General features: G+C 46.1%; 2 protein-coding genes across 2 annotated transcripts in view; both read left to right on the top strand.

The window, feature by feature from the left end:
* Window positions 1-19371, top strand: part of RNF43 (ring finger protein 43) — a 66934-nt gene extending 47563 nt beyond the window's left edge. Inside the window, exons 3-9 of the mRNA XM_085308392.1 lie at window positions 2979-3053; window positions 4407-4538; window positions 5037-5138; window positions 7205-7360; window positions 7960-8062; window positions 8553-10082; window positions 18375-19371. Coding sequence (XP_085164518.1) covers window positions 2979-3053; window positions 4407-4538; window positions 5037-5138; window positions 7205-7360; window positions 7960-8062; window positions 8553-10082; window positions 18375-18418 — 2142 coding nt within the window. The 3' untranslated portion in view covers window positions 18419-19371. The remainder of the gene's footprint in view (window positions 1-2978; window positions 3054-4406; window positions 4539-5036; window positions 5139-7204; window positions 7361-7959; window positions 8063-8552; window positions 10083-18374) is intronic.
* Window positions 19372-21275: 1904 nt separating this feature from the next.
* The window catches only part of SUPT4H1 (SPT4 homolog, DSIF elongation factor subunit), a 4051-nt gene continuing 3427 nt past the window's right edge, over window positions 21276-21899 (top strand). The window contains exons 1-2 of the mRNA XM_085308415.1: window positions 21276-21383; window positions 21713-21878. Coding sequence (XP_085164541.1) covers window positions 21276-21383; window positions 21713-21878 — 274 coding nt within the window. The remainder of the gene's footprint in view (window positions 21384-21712; window positions 21879-21899) is intronic.

The following is a 21899-nucleotide window of genomic DNA, read 5'->3' as shown; positions in this document are numbered from 1 at the left end:
TTATTGAGTCCAAGGACTGGCTGAGGAAAGCCTGCACAGGGAGAACACTACCTTGGTCATCCTCCCTAGCTCCTGATCACTTCTCCAGGACCTCTAACCCTCCAAATAAAATAAACTCCTCAATTCATTAGCATACTCATGACTTGACAGAGTGACTGTTCACTGCCCTAAGTCATCGTAGCTTTGCTACCAGAGCTGAATCCATGTAGTAATTGGTTTTGTTTGAGAGCCTTCTTCAGCTGAACATGATTTGGTCACCATGCTGCTTGTAGGCAGCCTTACTCTAAGAGCTCACCTCTAAGAGCTTACAGCCATGCTCCCCCACAATGGTCTAGTTTAGCCAGAAAATACAGGCAAATCATCATTCAGCAGTCCACCTCCATGGCCTCTTCACCCCACCCCATACACACAGCTGYTGTCCTTCTATATCAAAGTCCGGCTGCTTCTCCATCCTCCCACCAAGCTCCTTACCTCAGTGCCACACATATTGCCCTTCTTGACACTTTTCTTGTTCTTTCCCCAGTGCTTCTCCTCATGATCAGGGATGTAGCTGTGGGAGGTGACCTAGAGCAACTGCACAGAGGCTGATGGGCTGGGGAGGCCTGGACATCRGCTGGGAGCTGGAGGGATGCTGCACTGAGAGCTCACATGTGCCCTCTACCACAAGGGCCCAGCCAACAATCCTATGCACTTTCTCTTTTCCTGCTTCTTGTACTTGAACAAGTGTCCTGCATTCACCAAACTCCCTCTCTACTTTTAAAAGTCTCCACTGAACCTCTCTTTCTGCTAGGTATTGATTTTATGCAGCCTTCATCTTGTCCTCTGCTGGTGCTGTTTTATGCTTGGAGTGAGCCTGACTCTCTGGGGCAGGAGCTCCTGTTGCCTTGGCATGTGTTTCCTGCGATAGAATTCTGCATGTTGAATTACAGTGCTATATCAACGATGATAAGAATAGCCATGTGCAAAGTGTTATCATAATCTCTGCTTTAGTTGTCACTCTGCCAAGCAGTGTACACAGACAGTCCTTTCAAGCCTGGCATGAGAATAACTTTATCCAGCTGCCTGATGCTCTTTTCTGCTTCTCTTCTCTTAAATTCTAGCCACTGGCTCAGCATCCAAAATTAAAACCAGTAGAAAAGGTATCTGATCTGCAAGAACAGAGTTAGACATGGAAAGTACCCCAGGAATTGATTCAGAATGATTTGTTTCCCCTTTTCTTGTAACCTTTGCAATTTTGTATGTATATTTTTTTCCTCTGACCTTGAGTGAACCCTTGATTGCAATGCAGGTTAACAGCCTGCTGAAATCTTCAAAACAGTCCATATACAGTCCACATTTGCACTAAAAGTGTTTCGGTCCTCACAGAGGTAAATCAGGTATGCTGTGTGGCTGAAGAGATCAGCTGCATGGACAGCAAATACTCACAAAATGATTGCAGCAAGCAGTTTGTGAATACCTTAAACAAAGTTGTATCCTTTGCACTCGTGGAAGGCAACAATAGTCAGAAAAATGTTGTGAAGTGTCATTTGCCCAGTTTCATTAATTTGTTCCCCTATAGTTGATGTCTTTAGTAGGATAAAATCTAGAGCTGTTCATTGTTCAGCAAAGGCTGACTGGCTCCAATGGCTGGAATTCACTACCTGAATGTCCTGTTTGTTCTTCAGTGCTGGCAAATGCTGAGGATCCTTTGATCCTGRGAAGGACCCCAGTTTCTGATCCCTGCCCTGAGCTTCTAGTTCCACTTTCCAGCTTCCTCATCTATTATACCAAACCCAGGAATGTCAAATACCATCAGGGATTCAGAGGCTTAAGCCCTATCTCCCAATCCCCTGACCTCTGGTGTTGTCACAATCCTTGGTGCCTCTGTTCACACCACCAGCTCTGTCCTCAAATTGAGGCATCTGCCTCCGAGCAAGGGAGGGAGCTGACCCTGCAGCTTGGCTCTGCTGCTCCTCACTGAGGTGGGAAAGCCACTTCCCTTCAGTCAGCCCTAGACCTGGTACACTGTGTCTGCTACTGTAGTTGGGAAGCTGCAGCACTAACCTCTGCCCCCTGAGCTGGCATTTGGCATGGCAGTGGGTAAACTGCTGCAGCAGCCCTGGCAGATCCCTGTTTGCACAGTCGCTCAGGGACGCACAGATCAAAGCACTCTGCATGAGTAACAGCGGCCCAGCCCTGCACTTTGTTCACCTTCCTGTCTTCCTTTCACAAGAGGCAGCCTTGTCTACCAGGAGGGCTCAAAGGGCTTGGCAGGAGGACATGGGTGAACCTGTGAAGCCCTTTAGGCAATGCGCTTTGACCTGACCAGGATGACATTTATACTCATTTTGCAGGGGAACTCAAAGCTGTCTCTGTCAGACCACGACAGATGTGAAAAGCACAGCAAGAGTGATCTGACTCATAATCCTAGATCAGACTTGCAGTCCAGGGATCACCTAAGCCTCTCCTTGATGAATGTGGGGGACAGGGATTATACAAAGTAATGTACAGTGCATGTATATGGAAATCAGATGTGTAGACAGCCCACGGCTGGTGCAACCATGATGAGAATAGGGGATCTGCAGAGGGGTTTTGCTCTCTTCGGATGGAGGGGTTAAATAGCCATGAGCAGTGCTAACACAGTTGCAGATCGCTCCCTAGCAAGTCTAGCCCTGAAGCAAAGGCGCACATGGCATGGATATTTAGCAGATTTGATGTTTAGATTTATGAGTTGCTGTTGGTGGAAAACTACCAACTAATGCACCTCTGCAACTATAGGGAAAGTCTTCCAAGAGCCACAGAGCTCTAGCAAGAGCAAGCACTGGTCTCACTGCAGCTCAGCACAAGCACAGAAATATGCATACAAACTACTTTCTCAGTCAAAGCAGCAGAGACTTCTTTCTTCCATGGAGAGCCAGGCAAACGCCTATCCAAACAGCAGATGCAAATACAGATGTACAATGTAAAATGTCCACTCAAGGTTTTGTTCTTTTGGACAGGCGAAGCTGGCGGGGGAGCGTGGAGCCCGTGCTATCCTTTTTGACATTACCGATGATGAAAGTGCTGCTGATCAGGTACAGACCCCATTGATACTAACAGATAAACCTCAGTCCTCCTGGCACATCCCAAAATGTGCAAGATCAGGACCCACCAACCACTGACAGTGGGAGGTACAGGTGCCACTGGATCCCAGGAAGTTAATACAAGCTAGCTTTGAATCTTAGCTCTTACCCAGCTCATCCATACACACAAAGAGCACTTTTCTCTTTTGCTAACCCCATGACTCATCTAGATCTTCAGGCAATACAAGCAAGCTAAGAAGCTTGCAAACAGTACCATGCAAGGACATTATCTATTCAATTATCTTTCCTACCAGAAGCTGGATACCTACCCTGGAAAGTCACAGATACCAGAGCCTATCTCTTACTGAAAACCCTGCTGTACACTAGAGGAAGAATGATTTCTCAAGACTTTCAAGCCTTGTCTAGACAAGGCACAGCCAACCTGGTCTGCTGTTGTGGGACACTGCTGCAAGTGAGACATTGAACTAGAGACCTCCAGAGGTCCCTTCCACAAAGACTGCTGCCATCTCTGGAGAGGAATAGCTCACCCACTTTAATAATTAAGGGATAATGAAAAACATCCAGTGTTAGATAAAAGGACAAATAAGGAGWGCTGGAACCTGAATTAAGCAAAACTCTGGATTGACTCCTTGTCCCTGGAGCTGTCCTCATGGTTCTTTCATGCACTTGCAACTTAATTCCTCGTGACAGAGACATGCAGCAGCGGGTGAAGGTCCGTGAGGTGAAACTAAGGTTGTTGAGCATATGGGAAGTGGTCTGTGGCGTCAGTTCAGTTTGACCTGGAGAATAGAGCAGTCTTGGCTACTTGCTGAGCCAGCCCATGCCAAGCTGCTTGGACTATGTGTCCACAGTGGAGAAATGCACATATGATAAGAACAAACTGAATGTCATGTAGATCAAATGAAGTGGAGGGGGAAGACTCTCTCATGAGTCCCATAGAAAAAGATGAAGTGTTACTGTAGAGAAGGCAGCATGTAGTAGTGTTATAGGCAGTTGCCACATGGGAGAGGAGAGACCAAGAACTTTTGTACAGGGACTTGAAAGAGGAGCACAGGAAGAGCTGAGCAGAGTGTCCAATTGTACTTGAAGAAGAGATACCATCATGGGTTAAGCTATAGGAGGAAATGAAGTAAGCCATCCTAATGAAGAGCTGATGAAACACTGGACAAGAAGCTTCCATCTGACGTAGAACAGTTTTCACAGAGTGATGGTATAGGCTTGGGAAGGCAGCCTTGGTCTCAAAAGTGTTTGTGGAAGGGAGGCACCTGGCATGCCTGGGAAGCAGACACAGTCTCTGTTTCAGGCTGTTCTGGATCATCTCTCACCGTATTTGTTTCTTTACAGCTGAGAAAGCCCAGAGGTCTGAGTCAGCCTGTGGTTCTGATCAGAGGCCATGATGCTGAGCTTCTCATGGGTGTTGTGAACAAGAACAGAGAGGCCCATGTGAAGATAGAGGTCAAGGAGCCACCAGCTTGGGTGAGAGACACTATTCCCACTGCCTTCTATATCCTCTCTCCCAAGCTCCTGTGCCTTGGAATAGGACTTCCCCAAAGTACTGAGCTTTCCTTCCTGGGGATGGAGGCCACAGCTTTTTCAGCATTTAGATAACGTGCAGTAAATGAATACTCCAAAGTACTTCAGCTTATTTACAGTTTCTCTTACTTAATCAAGAGTGAGGCAAAACTTCCTGTCTGTTCAGGTGAGGCTAAGCCTCGATTTTCTCATCTTATCGTACCTTAAACCATAGCCTCTAATGAGCTGAGATGCTGCAAGAGAGAGAAATTTGATTCCTGCTGGAATGTGCGGAAAAAAATTGATCTGTCTTTTACTTGTAAAGAGCAAGTAGGTAGAAGTTGGCCAAGAATTGTGTATTCAAATGGCTGATGGTCAGGAAGAGATCAGGAGTCCCCTGCCTAGCCTCTAGTTCCTAACCCTAGCACCCAAGGATAATTTCTTTCCTGTTTTATTCAACAGCCAGATTATGACGTGTGGATTCTTCTCACAGTGGTCAGCACTGTTGTTGTCATCATTTTGATTTTTGTTGTCCGCACAAAGTGCCAGCTGAACAGGACTCAGGTAAGAATCTCATGGAAGAAATGGGTCTGAGTGAGCAGAAATGCGTCAAGGACAACCGTGGGCCCAGTCTGAAAAAGGCAACGCAAACTGGAGACCTGGCCACATGAGGCATGTAYGTCACAGAGATGTGCAGTGCGTTTCTGAGATTGGCTGTCATCACTTGGACAGTGGCCTTGCAGTTCTCATGCTGCCCCACCAGCAGTGCAACAGCCTCCCACAATCCCCAGCACCATTTCAGAGTTTGTCCCAGGGCCGAAGGCTGTAGTACACGGAGCAGCAAAGCTGGGTCACAAGCTCCTCACTTTAGTAATAATGACTGTATTGATGGAGAATAGAAGTTTTAATAGTTTTATAGAAACTAAGAAAATAAATAAAAATCTTTCCAGAGTCAGACATGTTTCCAGATCTGAGAAAACCCCATTTTTCCTGTAGAAAGACAAGYTTTGGGGCTCAAAAATTCAGCACTGCTGAGTGATATGGGTTGCCTAGCACCAGATGTCTCCTGTTGGTAACAAAGTCTATTTTGGGTATACCAGGTTACACAGTCTTCTCTGGAAATGAGTATCACCACCAAATCTCCAATAGTTCCATTTAGAAAATGGAAGAGAAATGAAAAGTAGGAAAATATAAACTTACTGTCTCCTTAAAGCAGTACATGAGGGCAGATGTAAATAGGAACGTTTACTCTTGTATATCTGCTTAAACATAGCTAGCAAAGCCACAGAGGAATTTATCTTCTGGATGGACAGATCTCTTAGCTGGACACTATAGTTGAGGTCATCTGATATTTTCTACTGTAACCTTCTGATTCCAGCATTTTAAAATTTGGGAACCTTTCACTTTTAGGCAGGGATTTGTTTTGTCAAAGTTCAAAATCTTTGCCTGATTTTGGACCAGCTCATGAAACTCCTGTGAATCAGAAAAGAGATAAGGGATTTCTCAGAGGGAAGGCTTGTATCACTAGAGGTTAAAGAAGAACATTTTACTCGCTTTGTAAAATCAGAGCACACGTTGCTATTATAACTGGCTGAAAATCACCATCTACATACACATTCAGTGGCACATGTAGAATATTTGCTCCTCATTCTCTCATTTCAGCTGCATTTTCCCATGGTGCTTCACCTGCCAGAAGGATGGAGCTAGTTCTCCAGGCAGGGTTTAGGTAACCCTTTGCCTTTTTTAGGGACTACATATGCAGGAGAAAGCTGATAAAGCCTAATCTAGTCTATTCTGCCCACCAGCAAGGTTGCTGCTAGTGCTGTGAATTGGTTGCATTTAAATACTCCTCTGTTTGAATGTAGGCAGGCACACCAGTACCGCTGTGTGAATAAACAGGGTAGCCAACAGCACATCTGTTTACCCTGCCCGTGTCCTGGTGTTCATCTCCATGGAGAGTAGGCACAGACAGAGCCTGTTTTCTTTCTAGTCCTGTACTCAGAAACTCTTTATCTAAATTGTAATGACATTGCATAACAAACCTCAGTGAATGAACACAGGATTCCCCTGGCTTCTTTGGCCACCAGTGGATGGTAATGCATGAGGTCTTACATTTGACACAATATATTTGTATTGAGGAAATATTCAACTATCAGACAAACTGCTTGTGGAGYCAAAGCTGTAACCATTTATACATGCATCTCTGAAAGCATTGTCCAGGTGTTGCTATTACAGCCTCTTATTTTTATTCTTCTGTTTTTAAACAAGCTTCATGCTGCCTACCTTAATTAGTCCATCATAATTAATTAATTGTAGTGCACTCAGCTGGGGACCTTGAACCCTTTAGCAAAGGAAGGGAGCTCAGGAGAGATGCAGGCATTCAGCATGGATGGGTGTCTGGAGGCATCTAGCATTCMTGGAGGAATCAGTGGTGATGGCAGGGACAGGATGGGGTTTAGGGATGGGCTGTCCCAACAGCCAGACTATGCTGCCTTAGCTCCTCATTGCCAGGTGTCGTTCGTGATCTGACAGTTGAYGCAGGGCAGCCTTTTCCCTTTGATCCAGCTCTGCAGCAGGTGCCTTCCTTACCCCTGCTGCTTTTTAAAATCYGTTTCCTTTCTTTCTTGCAGGACTCCTTGCAGCAGCAGACCATGCAAGCCATTGGGCAACTAGCCACACGCAAGTACCAGGCCAGATGCCGACAGGCATCTCGGTGGGACTCAGCAAGCAGCTGTAGCTCAGCCCCGGTCTGTGCTATTTGCCTGGAAGAGTTCAGTGAGGGTCAGGTAGGCTGTGGGCACAGCTGCTGATTAGCCACAGCTCTGAGCTCTCTGGCCACTTTATAGGGGGAGCTACAGGGGACCTGGGTAGTTCGGAAGGGTGGGAAGCTCTTGGGAGGTTTCTTTCAGCAGCTCCTGAAGGCTAGGAAAGAACAAGCAGTGACAGAGGTGAGCCTGCCTTGTAACTTTGGCAAAAAACATTGCCTCTGTTTAAGGCACTTGCTTGCAGATTCAAATTACCTACAGTTGAGTCTCCTGCTCTCTCTGTAGGTTAAAAATGTCTGTAACAGGCCCATGTTGAAACAATGGGGAAGAAGGGGGTTTGCTTCTCCAAAGTGCTCAGTCTGAAACTCCGTATTTTGGAGAGCACCAAACACCTCTCTAGACACTCACATCACCATGGCTGGACACAGCAAGCAGAAGTCAAGATGCCAGGCTGCAGAACAGCCTCTTCCATGTAAAACTGGTCTGCAGTTTGCCCACCTTTAAACCTCTTTCCATTGTACAAGTCCCAATTCTTGGAGCGTCAAGAGAGCCCTGTCTCTAGGTCCTGGGACTTGGTTCTTCTCACTCACCCTCTTTCTTTTCTCCCCATATTTCCCTAGGAACTGCGGATCATTTCATGCTCCCATGAGTTTCACCGGGAGTGTGTTGACCCCTGGCTGCAGCAACACCACACTTGTCCACTTTGCATGTTCAACATTCTTGGTAGGGCTCAGACACAGCATTTTCCATACAGAGATAGGGGTGTGTGTACAGTGGTTGTGCCTAGGAGGTCTGCATAGCTTTGGGGGTGACAGAGACAGTTGGTGTGTGAGCAGGAGCATGTGTCTTTATGTGTGTGATCATAAGAGGTGAAGTGAGCGTGTGGAGAGAGGTTCCTCTGTGTGTGTGAGTTCCCATACCTGCAGCAGTATATGGCAAGATGCTGGGCTTGGGCTGGGAGCTGTGCCACTAGGAGGGGTTACCAGTCTCAGAACAAGAACAGTGGGGCCTGCAGGAACAGATGCTGGGATCTGAGCACTGGGGCAGTGGGAAGGGTGCCAGATGCTGGCTGTGTGGTGGAGGACCATCATCAGGACAGTTTGGCAGCAGTGAGGAGTGGTGTGACATGGAGTGTAGTGCAGGCTTACTGATGCTGGGACTACTGCAGGTGGGCTGTGGGATGTGTGCTGGATGTTCCTTTCTTTCTTCCTAGCCAGAGACTCTGTGGACCAGGCCACAGTTCCAGGCCCCAGGCTGACCCCTCGTGACATGGAACCTGGACGACGGCTCCATCTTTTCCGCCAGCACCCAGGACATGCCCTTTATCACCTCCCACATGCCTATCCCCAGAGGAATCTGAGGAGCTTCCCCGCAGAGCCTGCCCACAGCAACACCTTCTTCCATTCTCCAGAGCTCTCCCAGCTGGATTTCAGCACTATTCACTACATGCCTTACAGGCCAGCAAGCTCCCTACCTGCCTGCAGCCACCCTTCCCCCATGGCCCTGGGGTTGCTGGGCCAGCAGCATCATAACCCCTCGGCATGTGGACAGACATTGCCTTCCCAGAGGACTTGCTCTCTTCAGCACCAGCCCTCGTGCCTGGGGATCAAGGCAGCCCTGCCACAGAAGCAGCACCGTGCACTCCCGCTGCGCCGGGGAGCTAGCCACGGACACCAGCACAACAGCAGCGGCTCTGGGGAGAGCTATCTCACGGAGCACAGTGGGTACCTGGCAGATGGGCCAGGCAGTGACTCCAGCTCTGGGCCCTGTCATGGTTCCTCCAGTGATTCCATGCTGAACTGCACAGACATCAGTCTCCAGGGCATCCATGGCAGCTGCTCTACTTTCCGCAGCTCCCTCAGCAGTGACTATGACCCCTTCGTATACTGTAGCTCAGAGGGACCTGCCATGGACAATGGCCAGGAGCAGCAGCAGCTGACAAGGGAAACACGGCCCAAATCCTTAGACCTAATGGTGCCTGGGAGTGCTGCTCCAGCTAAGTCCCAGATATTCAGCCATGTCCACTACCACCACCACCAGCACCATCACTACAAAAGAGATGCAGAGTGCCCATCTGGGCGGGTGGGACAGGGGCCTAGCCAGCGCAAGTCCCGGTATTCTGGGGCCAAGGTTGGCTTCCACAGTGCTCGGACACAAAAGAGGACTGAGAAAACTCATCACTGTCAACAGCCTCTTGAAAATAGCAGTGTGTCACCAGAGGCATCTGCAGCAGGACAGCCCACCTGTCTCCAGCAAGGCCGTGAGCTTTCTGATGCCCCTTCTGCTTCTCCAAACAGACTAGACTTTGGCATAGATGCCAACAGACAATCGAGAGCAGCTGACACATCCCATGTCCCACTGCCCCAGAGACACAGCTTACATGGCCGTCATCACAGAAGGAAAAGAAAGTGTCCCCTGGAGCCTGACCCTGTTCACCTTCCCGAGGACTCAGACTTGCACAAAGCCTTTGATGCTCACGTTCCTTATGGCCATCTCACTGGCGACAGCTGCTCACCCGAAGTTCAGCCTCTGATCCCAAGTGCTCCCCTGCCCTGCAGCTCAGGCTCTCGGCCACTTTGGAAGTGTTTAGTCCCACAGTCCAGCTCAGAGCTGAAAAAGCAGGAGGACAGGTTGTCAGGACAGGAAGGAAACCTCACGGTTCCTGTTGATTTCTCAGGGACAGGCACCCCTGGACACAGTCTAAGTTTTCGCCTTCACTGCCAATCTCAGCGATATAGTCAGGGTAAGTCTGTTATATTCCTCTTCTTTCAGCAAACAGATGAATAAGGGTGATTTCTCACAGGCTGCCTGTGAGGATACTCTGGCTGCCTGTGCGCAGACTTGTGTACCTTTGCAGYGGGATTTCCTGCAGAACCATTGATAAGAGGTGAACACAGAAGTATTTCAGATACTGTCCTGAGATGATGGCTTGAATGATCAGCAAGTCTTTGGGCCTGTTAATGAATCAGCTGAAAGAAAAGGCACTGCAGTCTCATCCTAATATAGTATGAAGTAGAGATAAGGTGGTTATTTTTAAATGACAATGGCTAGAAACTGGAATATCTCCCAAAGGATAGGCTAGAACCACGCTTCTCAGTGTCCTTATTCCTCTGGATTGTCTTACTGCAAGACTCATTAATACTTACTATGCTTTAGCTATTTTAGTCAACCCTGACTTACTGAACTTGGTAAGGAGGTGAATGTCCATGGCTTGTGGTAATAGGAGGACAGACTAAATGAGCTTATGGATTTACATATCCCTCATTTCTCATCTGCCTTGGTTGTGTGGGAGTTACTTTTTAGTGGCTTGTTTTGAAAACAGACATAATTAAAATTTGACACTTTGCGTAACTGTTGTGGGTCAATTCTACCTTTCCTTGAGGCAGAAAATACATTTGAGACTGGGATTTTTGGAAAAAAAAGCTATCAATGTTTAGCTCCTGTTTCTTGCTCTCTTAGACTCTTCTGAAAATACTTAACTTGCAAGTCAGTGTAAGCAGGGTGCTGGCTCACAGCAGAACCTGGCTCCCTTCCTTGTTCTGCAGCTGACTCATTGCAGGTCCTCAGGCAAATCTTTTTGATTTAGGTACCAAATACACATCTAGCTGCCTATTTTTTGTTAAAATACTGGCCTTAAACTCATGACTCAGTGTGCCAGTTGTAGCATGGAGATAATAACTTCCTCCCCTCTGCGAGTCTATCCAGCCCTTAAACCACACCCAGGCTCCTGAGCTTTGAGTTCCTGCCTACAAGGTAGCAGGAGGAAGGCAGAGGAAGYTGGGATGTGCACGGGGCACAGCCCTCAGCGCCTGTGGCGCTTCGGACTCTCAGACTCCCAGGAACAGATTTTTTTTGTTCCCAGCTACAGAAGTGCCTGACACTGCGGATGGTGATAGGGGAGTTTCTTCAAAGGGCCCTGAGGGATACTGCCATTTAAGAGATAAGAAGGCAGCAGCACAGAGATGGCTCTCTAATTTGCCAGTAGCTTTCTGGTGCTGATGTGCTCTAATTTGGAGGCCATGTGCAGTGATATCATCACAGAGACAACCTCTCCTACGATCATGATGGGAGACCTCTGGCTTGGAGAGGCCCTTGTGATATGATGGCAGGTTGCTCAGGAACTGATCTGAGTTTATATTTCAAAGCAAAACTCAGAGGCTGGTGTGGCTCAGCCATGACCTCCCAGATACCAGGCCAGGGGTTGTAGCATATGAGCAGGTGACTGTGGTGCTCCCAGCCAGTCTGCCCCCAAGCCCAGGTGCTGATAGGGAGGAGGTAGCTTCTAGGGACACGGTGCCACCCTGAGGGCAAACGAACCATGAACAAGGTGGGGACCTAAGCAGCTCCCAGAGGAGCTTTTGGTGCCATTCTCCAGCAGTCTCCTCTATTTATTGAACAGCCTGTTCCCCTCTGCTTGGAAATACTTACCACAGGCCCAGTTTTCCGTGGCCCGGACACATCTGATGTGACCCGCTACACGGCTGCCACTAGAACACTGTGGTCTTTGCCTTCTTGTCGGCTAGTCTCAGGGCAGCTGGTGCTTCTTCCAGATGCGTCTATAGGGGAGATCAGTGCAGGCAACCACACAGCACCTTGGTGGTTTCTGCAGGCACAGTGTAGGGCTCTGCTGCCCACACTCACCCTGCCTGTGGGCTGCGTAAGTGTTTCAGGGGGTTGAGTTAGGCTCCTTCCTCGGCAGACTATGATTCAGGACTGCTCAGAGAGGAGCCCTGACACAACTGCCACCACTGAGGGAAAGTGTCCCTTAATGCGATGTGGTCAGTTGGTACTTCCATGTACTTTGGTAGCTGGCAAATGTGTTCTGGTCTCAGGAAGTCATGGTGGCATGGGGAGCAGAAGAGACCTTTGCTTGTGCCAGGCCTCCCTGCTCCTTTCTGGCATTGCTGAGCCTATCTTACGTGAAGAGGTGAGCAGTGCCCATCTTGCCTTAGTATGCCAAACGGTAGTTGGACCCAGCAGAAGCCAGCTCCAAAGTGGGCCCCTGATACCTGGGCAAGGTTGAATTCACATGCCTCAGGGTACTGGCACTGTGCAGCAACAGCATCCATGTCCTGCAACTGCATGCTGGATTTTGGGGGGCAGTAACCCAAGCTATGCCATCAGGAATGCTATTGAGCTGTGCTGTAGCTACTGCACAATGTCTGTGCCTGACCACACCACCTCAAATGCCTCCCTTTACCCTCTACTTCCACCTTGCAGTCAGGGTAGCAGAACTTGATGTTCACCAGAGATTGCTGCAGGTTGGATCTGCTGGGGGTCTGAGGAGGAAAAAGAGGTTGGGGAGCAACCAGGAAACATGGATCCTCCCTTGAATTCCCACCTCTGCAGAGCAGAAGCAAGCAAGGCAACAAGGATGGAGCCTGGGCTGTTGTTCCTGCAGTGAAAGTGTGGATGCTCTCCAGATGCAGGATGTTGTGGGCCATGAGAGGTCCTGCCACGTGCAGAAACACCCTCATGAGGAAACTGACCCATTTATCCCCCAAAAGAGAGCTTGAGCCATAAGCCACTGTATTGACAGTGTAGCGATCCGGTGAGCTGCCCCCAGATGTCAGCCTGAGCATTTTCTCATTTGGTGGTGTAGGTGCAGCCACCTTTTATTTTTATTTTTATTTTATTTTATAAATTCTATATCAAGTGAGGCAGGAGTTCTGTGTCTGCTTACATATTCCTGGAGTCTCATTATGAGAGGATATGGGTAAAAGAGCAGAAATGAGCAGATAGATCTAAGAATAGGGGTGCCTGGTTTGTGCAACATTCATCTGTGTCCATCAGTCTCAAAAGTCTCAAAGAAACACAGTACAGTGGCACTGACTACTACTGTGCTGTTCCCATTCTAGGACATGTATGATATACTTTCAGTTCTTGGTCCTCTGTCTGATATACTTGCATTTTAAGTAGTGCCTGTTCCTTTCTCCCTAGCCATCCAAAWTTTCTGAAGTTTTTCAGCCTGTGGTTTATTCTCTTCCTGTCTGTGCCTCTTCCTCATCTGCAAACCCTTCTGAGAGGGCTCCCATCTGGGTACTCCATCCCTGGAGGAGAGGGAGAAGAGAAAGTATCTCCCTGCAGCCTCAAGGAGGAGCCCAGCTCCCTGAGGGAGCAGGGATCTCCTTGGGGCACTCACTGGCCTAGGCCACATCTTGTTTCGGCCATGGGCTCTGGAATTGCTTGATTCACCAAAGCAGGAGCCTGCATGCCTGAGGCAGGGCTCTGGATGCTGCTGTGTGCAGGGCATTGCAGGGATCTGTGCTGTGGTGCCTCCATCTCTTTGTAGATAGTCTCAGAGGCCCAGCTCTCCTCTTGTACTTCTGTGCCTTCCTCCTGCTGAGGTGGTTGGGAAGGAGGTGCTCAGAGCACCCTCCAGAGCCCCTGCCAGCATGTTTTGCTAAGCACATACAGTCTTCATTTCTTTTTACCTCCCTTTGCCAGGATATAGAAGAACTGGTGCATTTGAAAGCAACTCATCTGTATGTCCACTTGACTGCAGTGGCTTCTGTGGAGGCTTCTAGGACCATCAAGAGARTCAAAATCTTAGAAGACTGAGAAAATATACACAGAGGAGGGATTTTACTTTATAAGGAACTAATGAAAGTTGAGGATAGGGGGAGCTCATGCAGGGCTTACACAGAAAAGCCATCAAGCTTAAAACACACTTCTTGACATAACAGAGTTATAGTCACATCAGTTCTTTATCTTAGAGAGGACTGGACATAAATCAATAGAGAACAGGTAAGAAATAGCAAAGATCARTCTCAGTAGACAGTCCTATTTAGGCAGGATACACAAAAAATAAGACAAGAAAACCAACGAGAAATGTATATATGCCTCTAGATAAATGTTGGAAGGCTAAAATGTAAGTTGATAAATTGGAAGATCTGGCTTTAAATGAAATTTTTGTTTGAAAATTTTCTGAAACCCATCAGAAAAACAAATAGAGGGACTCTAATTCCACAAGTGAAACTACAGAGAACAGAATAGTAGGTCATGGTATCATGGGAGGGGCACTATGCATTAAAGAGAGTGTAAAAAGTCCAGTGACAATTAACACAAAATCCCCAACTGTGCCTGAATAGGAAGACTATAGTGTTAGCGTTATAATATGCTGTGTTAGCATAAGCTGCAAAAAAGAAGCCTCCATAAGACCAAGAATCTTCTTTTAATATTAAAAGAAGCAGTCAAAAGAGTAAGATGTTTTAGGGCACAGAGATCATTTAAAGATACAATATCGGCTGCCCAGAGTAATACATATCCCTAACCATTAAAGAGCCCCAGAAAAGGCCTTTCTAAGCAGTAGAGCAAAGAAGGCCATTAGATGTAACAAGCCATTCTTCAAAAGTTAAGATGTTATTAGACAAAGAAAACAAAAAAGAGTTAGATGTAAAACTAAATGCAGAACGACAGTGAGGCAGACAAGGAAAGATTTCTATGAACAACTTGGGAAAAACAAAGACTATTAATAAAAATGTTTTCAATTCCATCAAAAGCGAGAAGGCTGCCAGAGCCTGCCTCTGCAGGTCCAGAGAGTAAAGCAGGTCTATAAGGCATGTTTGGGGGATGTAGCATAGTAACAGAAGGGCAAAATGAATATATTGCATTAGAGATCAGTGTGGAAGTGCTTGAGGAGATTCTCCTACTGGCACATCTCTGTTCAGGGCATGACTTAGTGGCTCTCTCACAAATCAAAACATCAGTATAAGCATTTCTGAAACATATCTATAAAGTGAATAGTAACAAATTGCCAGGGCTACAGATTACTCACTTGAGAATTGTGCATGGACTTAAATACAAAACTGCTAAACCACGAACCACGGACTGTAATGTTACCCATGCCCACAGCAAGAAGGAAGAGCTGAAGGCAAGGTCAGTTCTAAATAGCTGAAGCCATAAAACAATGAGCCTGACCTTCCTGCCAAGCAAATTGTTAAAAATTCACATACAGAGTCTGACTTGTAGACACGTGGCTAAATGTGAAATCTAGGGGAGGAGGCAGCCCAGCTTTTGTCAAGAGAGAGAACACCTCACAGGTCTTTTAAGGGAGTGAAGCTATCAAAAGGGAAGGTTCCCTCATAGGTAAGTAACTGGTTAAAAAATAAGAGACAAAGTGCGGATCAGTCTTAATGGAGGAGAGTTACTAGGAAATGGAGGAAAGTGGAATTCTACAACTATCTGCATTTTTCAGTAAGCTCATAAATATCCTGGACAAGGAGAGGAGATAACAAAGTTTGCAGAAGACACAAAATCGCTCTTGTCAGCTCTAGAACTGGTTACAAAGCATTAGGGCAAGATCTCCTGTTACTGAGTTATCAGGTACTAAAGTGGCAGGTGAAATTCCATGTACATGACACAAAGTGCCACCCGTGAACAGAACTGCTGCTAAATACACGGGCACAGTGTTAACTCGGACAGTACGTCTTGGACCTGCTGCGAGTAGTTCTGTAAAAAAGGAAGTGTATTAGGAACTATCAGGGAAGGAACAGAAGACAAAGCATAAAGTACTGTCACGCAACTGCCTAAATCTGTGGTGCATTCGCCTCTAGAATCCACCACAAAGATCTTGTCACCCCTTCTCAGAGGTTCTAGTAGAATTAGGAAAAGTACAGAAAGATACCGAGAACAATCACAATTGTGAAGTTTGTTGTAGCAAAAAGAAAGAATATAGAGACTTTCATGTAAAAAAGAGACGATTAGCAGAGGATATAAAACAGATGTATGAAATTATGGAGAGTGGGGGAGAAGGAAGATAGGAGATATATTATTCACTGCTTCTTATAAGAAAATAACTCACGGCATCAAATGGGAGACAAAAGCTTTAGAACACCAAATAAACTAGCACATGGTGYGTAATGAAATTGTGGTGCTCGTTGGCCAGAGGGTGATGCTAGATCTAGCTAGATGCTAAAAGTAAAACGGGTTCAAGATTCTAGATCAAGAGCTATCACATACACAGATGCAAATATARTCTCTGGCTCAGGAAGTCCCTAAACCAGGGTTGCCAGAAGCTGACAGGGATCCTGYGGGATGGAGTACCCTCCAGGTGCATGCTTACCTCACCCAGCTGCAAGCTAAGGCTGGTGCTTTGTCCATGAGGCCCTGGGAAGCTCCATGTCAGCAGGCCGTTGCATGCCCTGGCATTACGGGGAATAACGCTGCCCGCAGCCATGGCCAGGCTGCCACAGATCAGCCCAGAGATGCTTGTTTGATCTTGGAGTTTATGCCATTTCCTTGAGCACCCCCACTAGCTCTTTCTGAGGAGAGGTTTGCTTAAAGCTATGCCCCACTTCTTTTGCCTCAGAGACTATACCTGGAAGTTACAGCACTAACTGGTTTCACTGAAGAATCCTTAAGCAATGCTGCATTGATCCTTTAAAAGAAATCAAGGATCTGGCAGTGAATTATAGCTAGATGGCTTCCTGAACTACCCCAGCACGTATTGATCTCATCCCAAAACAGCCAGATTACTCCCAGCACAAGATGATGAAGTCCCTTGCTTGCTCTTTCTGGGAAACCTCATCTCCTCCAGCCTGCTGTCAGCACCCTCCCTCAGTCTCCTGCTTGCCTTCTTAGCCATTCTCTTTCATGTCATTTCTTTGATCATTATTGGAGAGAAGGAAAGGGATTAGAGGGCAGAAAAAGATCACTGTTAAAAGATAGTACTCAAGGAACAGTGTACAGGAAGTTGAGGACACTCACAGAGGCATTTTTCAGAAAATATTTTAATAATATGATTTTGGACTYAGGGTTTCTGATTGATCACAGAGTGATTGAAGCTGTAAAGTGTCTTTTGTGTTGCATATAAGCTAGTGTACAGGAAAAGCAATTGGCAATGGATTATTCAATGTACTGGTTATATAAAGCACAAATGCCAGATACTCTGAAAAACTATCTTCTGTACACTTATATATGTATTATGCTGTATCTGTGCATTAATTTTCCCACATCTATTAGCTACATTTTCAAAGCTGAATCTCATTTAGCTGTTTTCTTCTCATATATTTAATTTGTAGAGGTTCTGTTTCTGTGGCTGGTGAATTACTTGTAATGAACAAGAATTTACTGTGACAGTTTTTAGAAGCTGTTTTGAATTGCTTCTGTGAATATTTAGATAGGCATTTATTTCCTTTTGATCACAAAAACATTCAAGGAAAGGACAAGGTAAAAAATAATGCACATATGCATTTACTACGGTATGCTTACACTAYGTGAGAGCTCTGGGCAGACTTGAGAGACATCTGGGAAAGGGAACATGGCGTGTGCAGGCACACTCAGTCACATCACAGGGAAAGCGAGTATTTGAAGCAGTAATTAAGGGTGCACAGTTTCTAGGCAGCCCTTATGCTGAAATGTTTTAATGTAAACTATTCAGCACTTGTCTGTAAATAATTCACAGGATGAAAGGAGCTGGTAAAGAGCATGAACTGCAGTCCTTGCTGGCTGGGCATGCAGGACTGGCGTTAGTGGCCAACCACCACTCATTGGGTTTGCTTTTTTTTWAGAACTCAAAAACAGTTTGTGTTTCTTACTCCTCCTGAACATGGTGAAACACATGTGCAGTCCCTTTCTTGCAYGCACACAACCCTTGTAGACTCCTTCTGTTTTCTAGAATTTCTTTTGTTGTTGTCCCCTGTGCATGGAAAGTACTGCTGTGGTATTGTGTGAATATGAATCAGTGTTATTTTCAGTTACTAGTATTTTTTTCAATATCTGTTCAGATTTTCCTCACATTGCAAACACCAAAAAAGCCATCTGGCAGCGCTGTGAAGCCTAGGATGCACCATACCCCTAGCCAGTATTTCTGAAACATCTGAATAGCAGTTTGGTGTCTTATCTGTAGGTCTGATTGTTCATTAACGTAGAGGAATAAACTGATTGGGAGATGACCAGGAAAGTCCCTTCAAAATACCAGGAGAAACTTAGTGTCTTTCACTGTACTATCTGTTCTCTGTATTGCAGAATTAAGACTCCAGCAGGCACAAGATACAGTTAGTTAGAGTTTACATTTTTTTTTCTTTGAATGCAGGATCTGAAGAGGAGGTCCAGGATGTCCATGAACATTCAGTTTAATAAAACACTGGCTCATTACTACAGAGAGCTGGAGTGGACAAAGAAGTTCAGAATACCAGCAGCAGTAGTGGATCTCACATCTTGCTCTCTGCACAGGCAATGTAATAAATACGTGGCCCACATCAAGATGCAAACTGCAAATAAGTAATGTGATACTCCCTTGTGATCTCCCCACTTGTTCCCATATGTTATGGTCACGCAAACACAAAGTCATGTTTTCCAGGTCTCCCTCTTATTTGAAGGCACCGACATCCCATCTTCATCCAGCAGCCTCTGTTTGTATGGGCTAGCTCACTCAGAGACTTGTGTTGGGAGTCACAAGCTGGAGACCTCATAGAGTGAGTGCAAACTGCTATTTTGGCATGTTCATGCCACAGAAGATTTTGCTAAACTCTTTTAAAAATGAACAAACCTTCAAGACCAAAAGCTGCAGAAATAGCTTTCTGTGGCCTGGCAGCTCCTGACTTCATTTCCTCACTTAGGTCAAAAGCCAGACTTCTTCATTTAACTTTGCCACTCTTATTTCAGACACAGGAACAAGCTATTTTCCATCTCTGCACTCACAGGTCTGCAGGGTGCTTCTTCAGACTTCACTGGAAACCAACTGCTCTCACCACTTTTTATCACTTCACTATCCCTCAGCTGAAGCCATCTTGGCCATTTGCTATATTTTGCCAACAGTAGGAGAGATGAAGATTCAGGGACAATGCCACCACTTCCAGGCAAGAGCTGGGGTGAGACTGTGTTGCTCAGAATCCACCCTCTTTCCTGGTAATGTGAACAAGTTTCTCACTCATTCTTTAACTCCTCCATCCACCCTCAAATGGGTGTTATGGCCAGCCCTGTTAAGAGCAACTCATTTAAGTGTGTTTCAAATCTTAGATAACCCCATCACAAGATTTGCAGTAAATCCTTGAGTTTACATGGCTCCTGCCTCTCCCCTTCCTCCCTCTTTGCCCAAAGATGCAGCAAAATTTCCCAGCAAAAGCATCCATAGCAAATGCAGAGCAGTGATCCATCTGTAACCCAGTCCCATCTTCATATTTCTGTGAGACACTTTTTAATGATCTTGCAAATGAATTTTTCAAAATACTTTTTTCCTTCTTTTAGCATTTTTATGATGGAGAGAGAAGGCTTGAGTGAAATTTCTAGGCTCTGGGTTTATTCACTTTTTTCCCCTTGCTTTTTATCTTTGGAACATCATTAGTTCTGATTTCCCATGTCTCATAATTTGGGGACATTCAACTAAAATAAARAGTGGGAAATTCAAAACATATAAAACCCAAACAGTTTTCATACTGCAGGGAATTAGGCTGTGGATTTCATTGCCCAACAGGTTAATTCAGGCCAAAGAATTAGCCAAATCACCATGTGGAATGCACATTACATGGCTACCAGGACTATCCAGAGTTTTCAGAGCCGATGCTAATAAAGTACTTGCAAGGATACTTACTACCTTAGAGCTGAAGGTAATTTCTGAGAATTTGAAACCTGTTGTGGAGACAGACTATTCCCCCATCTGCTCTGTGATAGGCTTTTTATATCCTTCTTCAAAGTATCTGTTTCTTCTCCAGCTTGAGAGAAGACACTGGTTAGGTGGTCCCACATCACATCAATCCTGCCTTTGCYTTCCTTTATATGTGATAAAAGCTCTTTACAGTGTTGGGTTGCTCCCCTTAATCTTTAAAAAAGGCATCTTTGTCTCAACTGCCAATCAGTCACTAACGTTCAACTGGTGTTATTAAAAAGTCAACCGATAACAGAGTTTTAAACAATACATTATTCCCTTCTTAGCGTTCATTTTCTTGTCTCCTGTGATTGAGCCACTACAGGACCTTTCAACCTAGAGAAGAGATGAATTTCCAACATAAAAGAATCATGTATTTTAACCCTGGCAGGTTCTTCTTCTCTGTCATATAGAGCAAGCTAAAGACACAAACTCAGATATTTTCTCCRTTGCAGGAAAGTTACTCTTTAAACTAGAGGAAAAAAAACCAGGAGCTCGATGTAGCTTTCCTCAGTTCAACTTCCTGTGTATGTGGCATGTGGATAGTCTTAACTAGCTTCCTGCAATGCTTCATGCTTGGCCATCCTGGAGGGCTCAAATGACTTTACAGAGGGGAAGGTTGTGAAGTCAGGGTGTGCTTTGACTCTCTCATGGTCTCACAAGGTTTTGGCATCTAGCCAAGAATCACAGTGCTCCCACTGGTTTCTTTAGGAGTCAAGAAGCCTGAAAGCCCCCAGGGATGTATTTCAGTGCCTGAAAGGAACTAGTACCTAGCTTGCAGTCTAAAAGTACTCCTCTCTTCCCTTCCTTATACTTAAAAGAGGAGGGCTCTGTACTTGCAGCAACCCTCAAACTTCTTGGAGTCAGTGATCGACAATAAAGAACCCTTTCCACTCCCTACTGCAGTATTACTGGGCTGTGCAGGGCAATGCCCACTTTAAAGTGTTTTCATTTTCTGATTTTATGCTGCTGCTACTTTTCATTCAGAAAACAGATATCCTAGATGCTGAGTCCCCTCCCTAGGGCTTGCRCAGCTGAATGGGAGTTTGCAGGTTTGTCTAGGTGGGTTCTCAGATGGGATGAGAGGGAGGAGCTCTCTGGGAAGGTATTTAAAAAAAAAATCCTCTTGAGCAGATGGTCTGCAATTCTTGATCACCTAGAAGGGAAACGAAGAAGTGGTACCTGAGGAAATGGGAAATGGTCCCTCTTTGTTTCTGCACCTCTCACTTCTGCGAGTGCTATTTTTGAGTGGTCAATACCCTTAGCTGCTGAATTTCTTCACTACCACCGTGAAGCAAGAGTTCATTTTCCTTTCTTGACTCCAAAGCCTCAGCTGCAAACTGATGGAAGATGGAGTATCCTGAACTCTCTATCTGTAACCACACCATCAGTCCTTCCCCGGAAACCACTTTCTTCCCAGGACCTTCAACCCCACGGAGAAGGGTGACCGTGGGCAGAGTACCCAGGCTGGCTGGATCGCYTCCATTTATGCTTGGAGCCCTCTGCTCCTCCCTTTTATAAAGTTCAGATCCTTTCAAAATGTGAATATAGGTTTGTTTTTTGGTTTTGTGTTTTTTTCGCTGAGTCTCTCCTGGCTCTTGGGGCTTGGGAATAAATTATACCCCAAAATGGAAGAATAGGTTTTATATATATGCAAAACTRTGTATTTATGTCGATAGAAACAAAGATGTGTGAATATGCTGATGTGCTCAAAAATATATTTATTTACTAATATATTTATCCATGTACCCGGTCTGCTCGCGTGTTTTGTTTCTGTTCTGTACAAGGCYGTCGGGGTCGCCTTGTCAGAGGTGCCTCCTTCCAGCTCCGCCGAAGGGAATCGTGCCCTGCTCTCCACGCCTGGCCTGGAGGAGACGGCGCAGGCTCCCCGCGGCCCACGGCAGGCCGCGCCGGCCGCCGGCGGGGGCCGCGGCGCCGAGCAGGCCTCGAGCCGCAGGGCGGCCGGGCACGGGC

This window comes from Rhea americana, unplaced genomic scaffold, assembly GCF_003343005.1.
Source record: "Rhea americana isolate MKP2758 unplaced genomic scaffold, rheAme1 scaffold_274, whole genome shotgun sequence".
NCBI lineage: Eukaryota > Metazoa > Chordata > Aves > Rheiformes > Rheidae > Rhea > Rhea americana.
The sequence above is the reverse complement of the archived record's forward strand: the minus strand, read 5'-3'. Positions and strand labels throughout refer to the sequence as shown.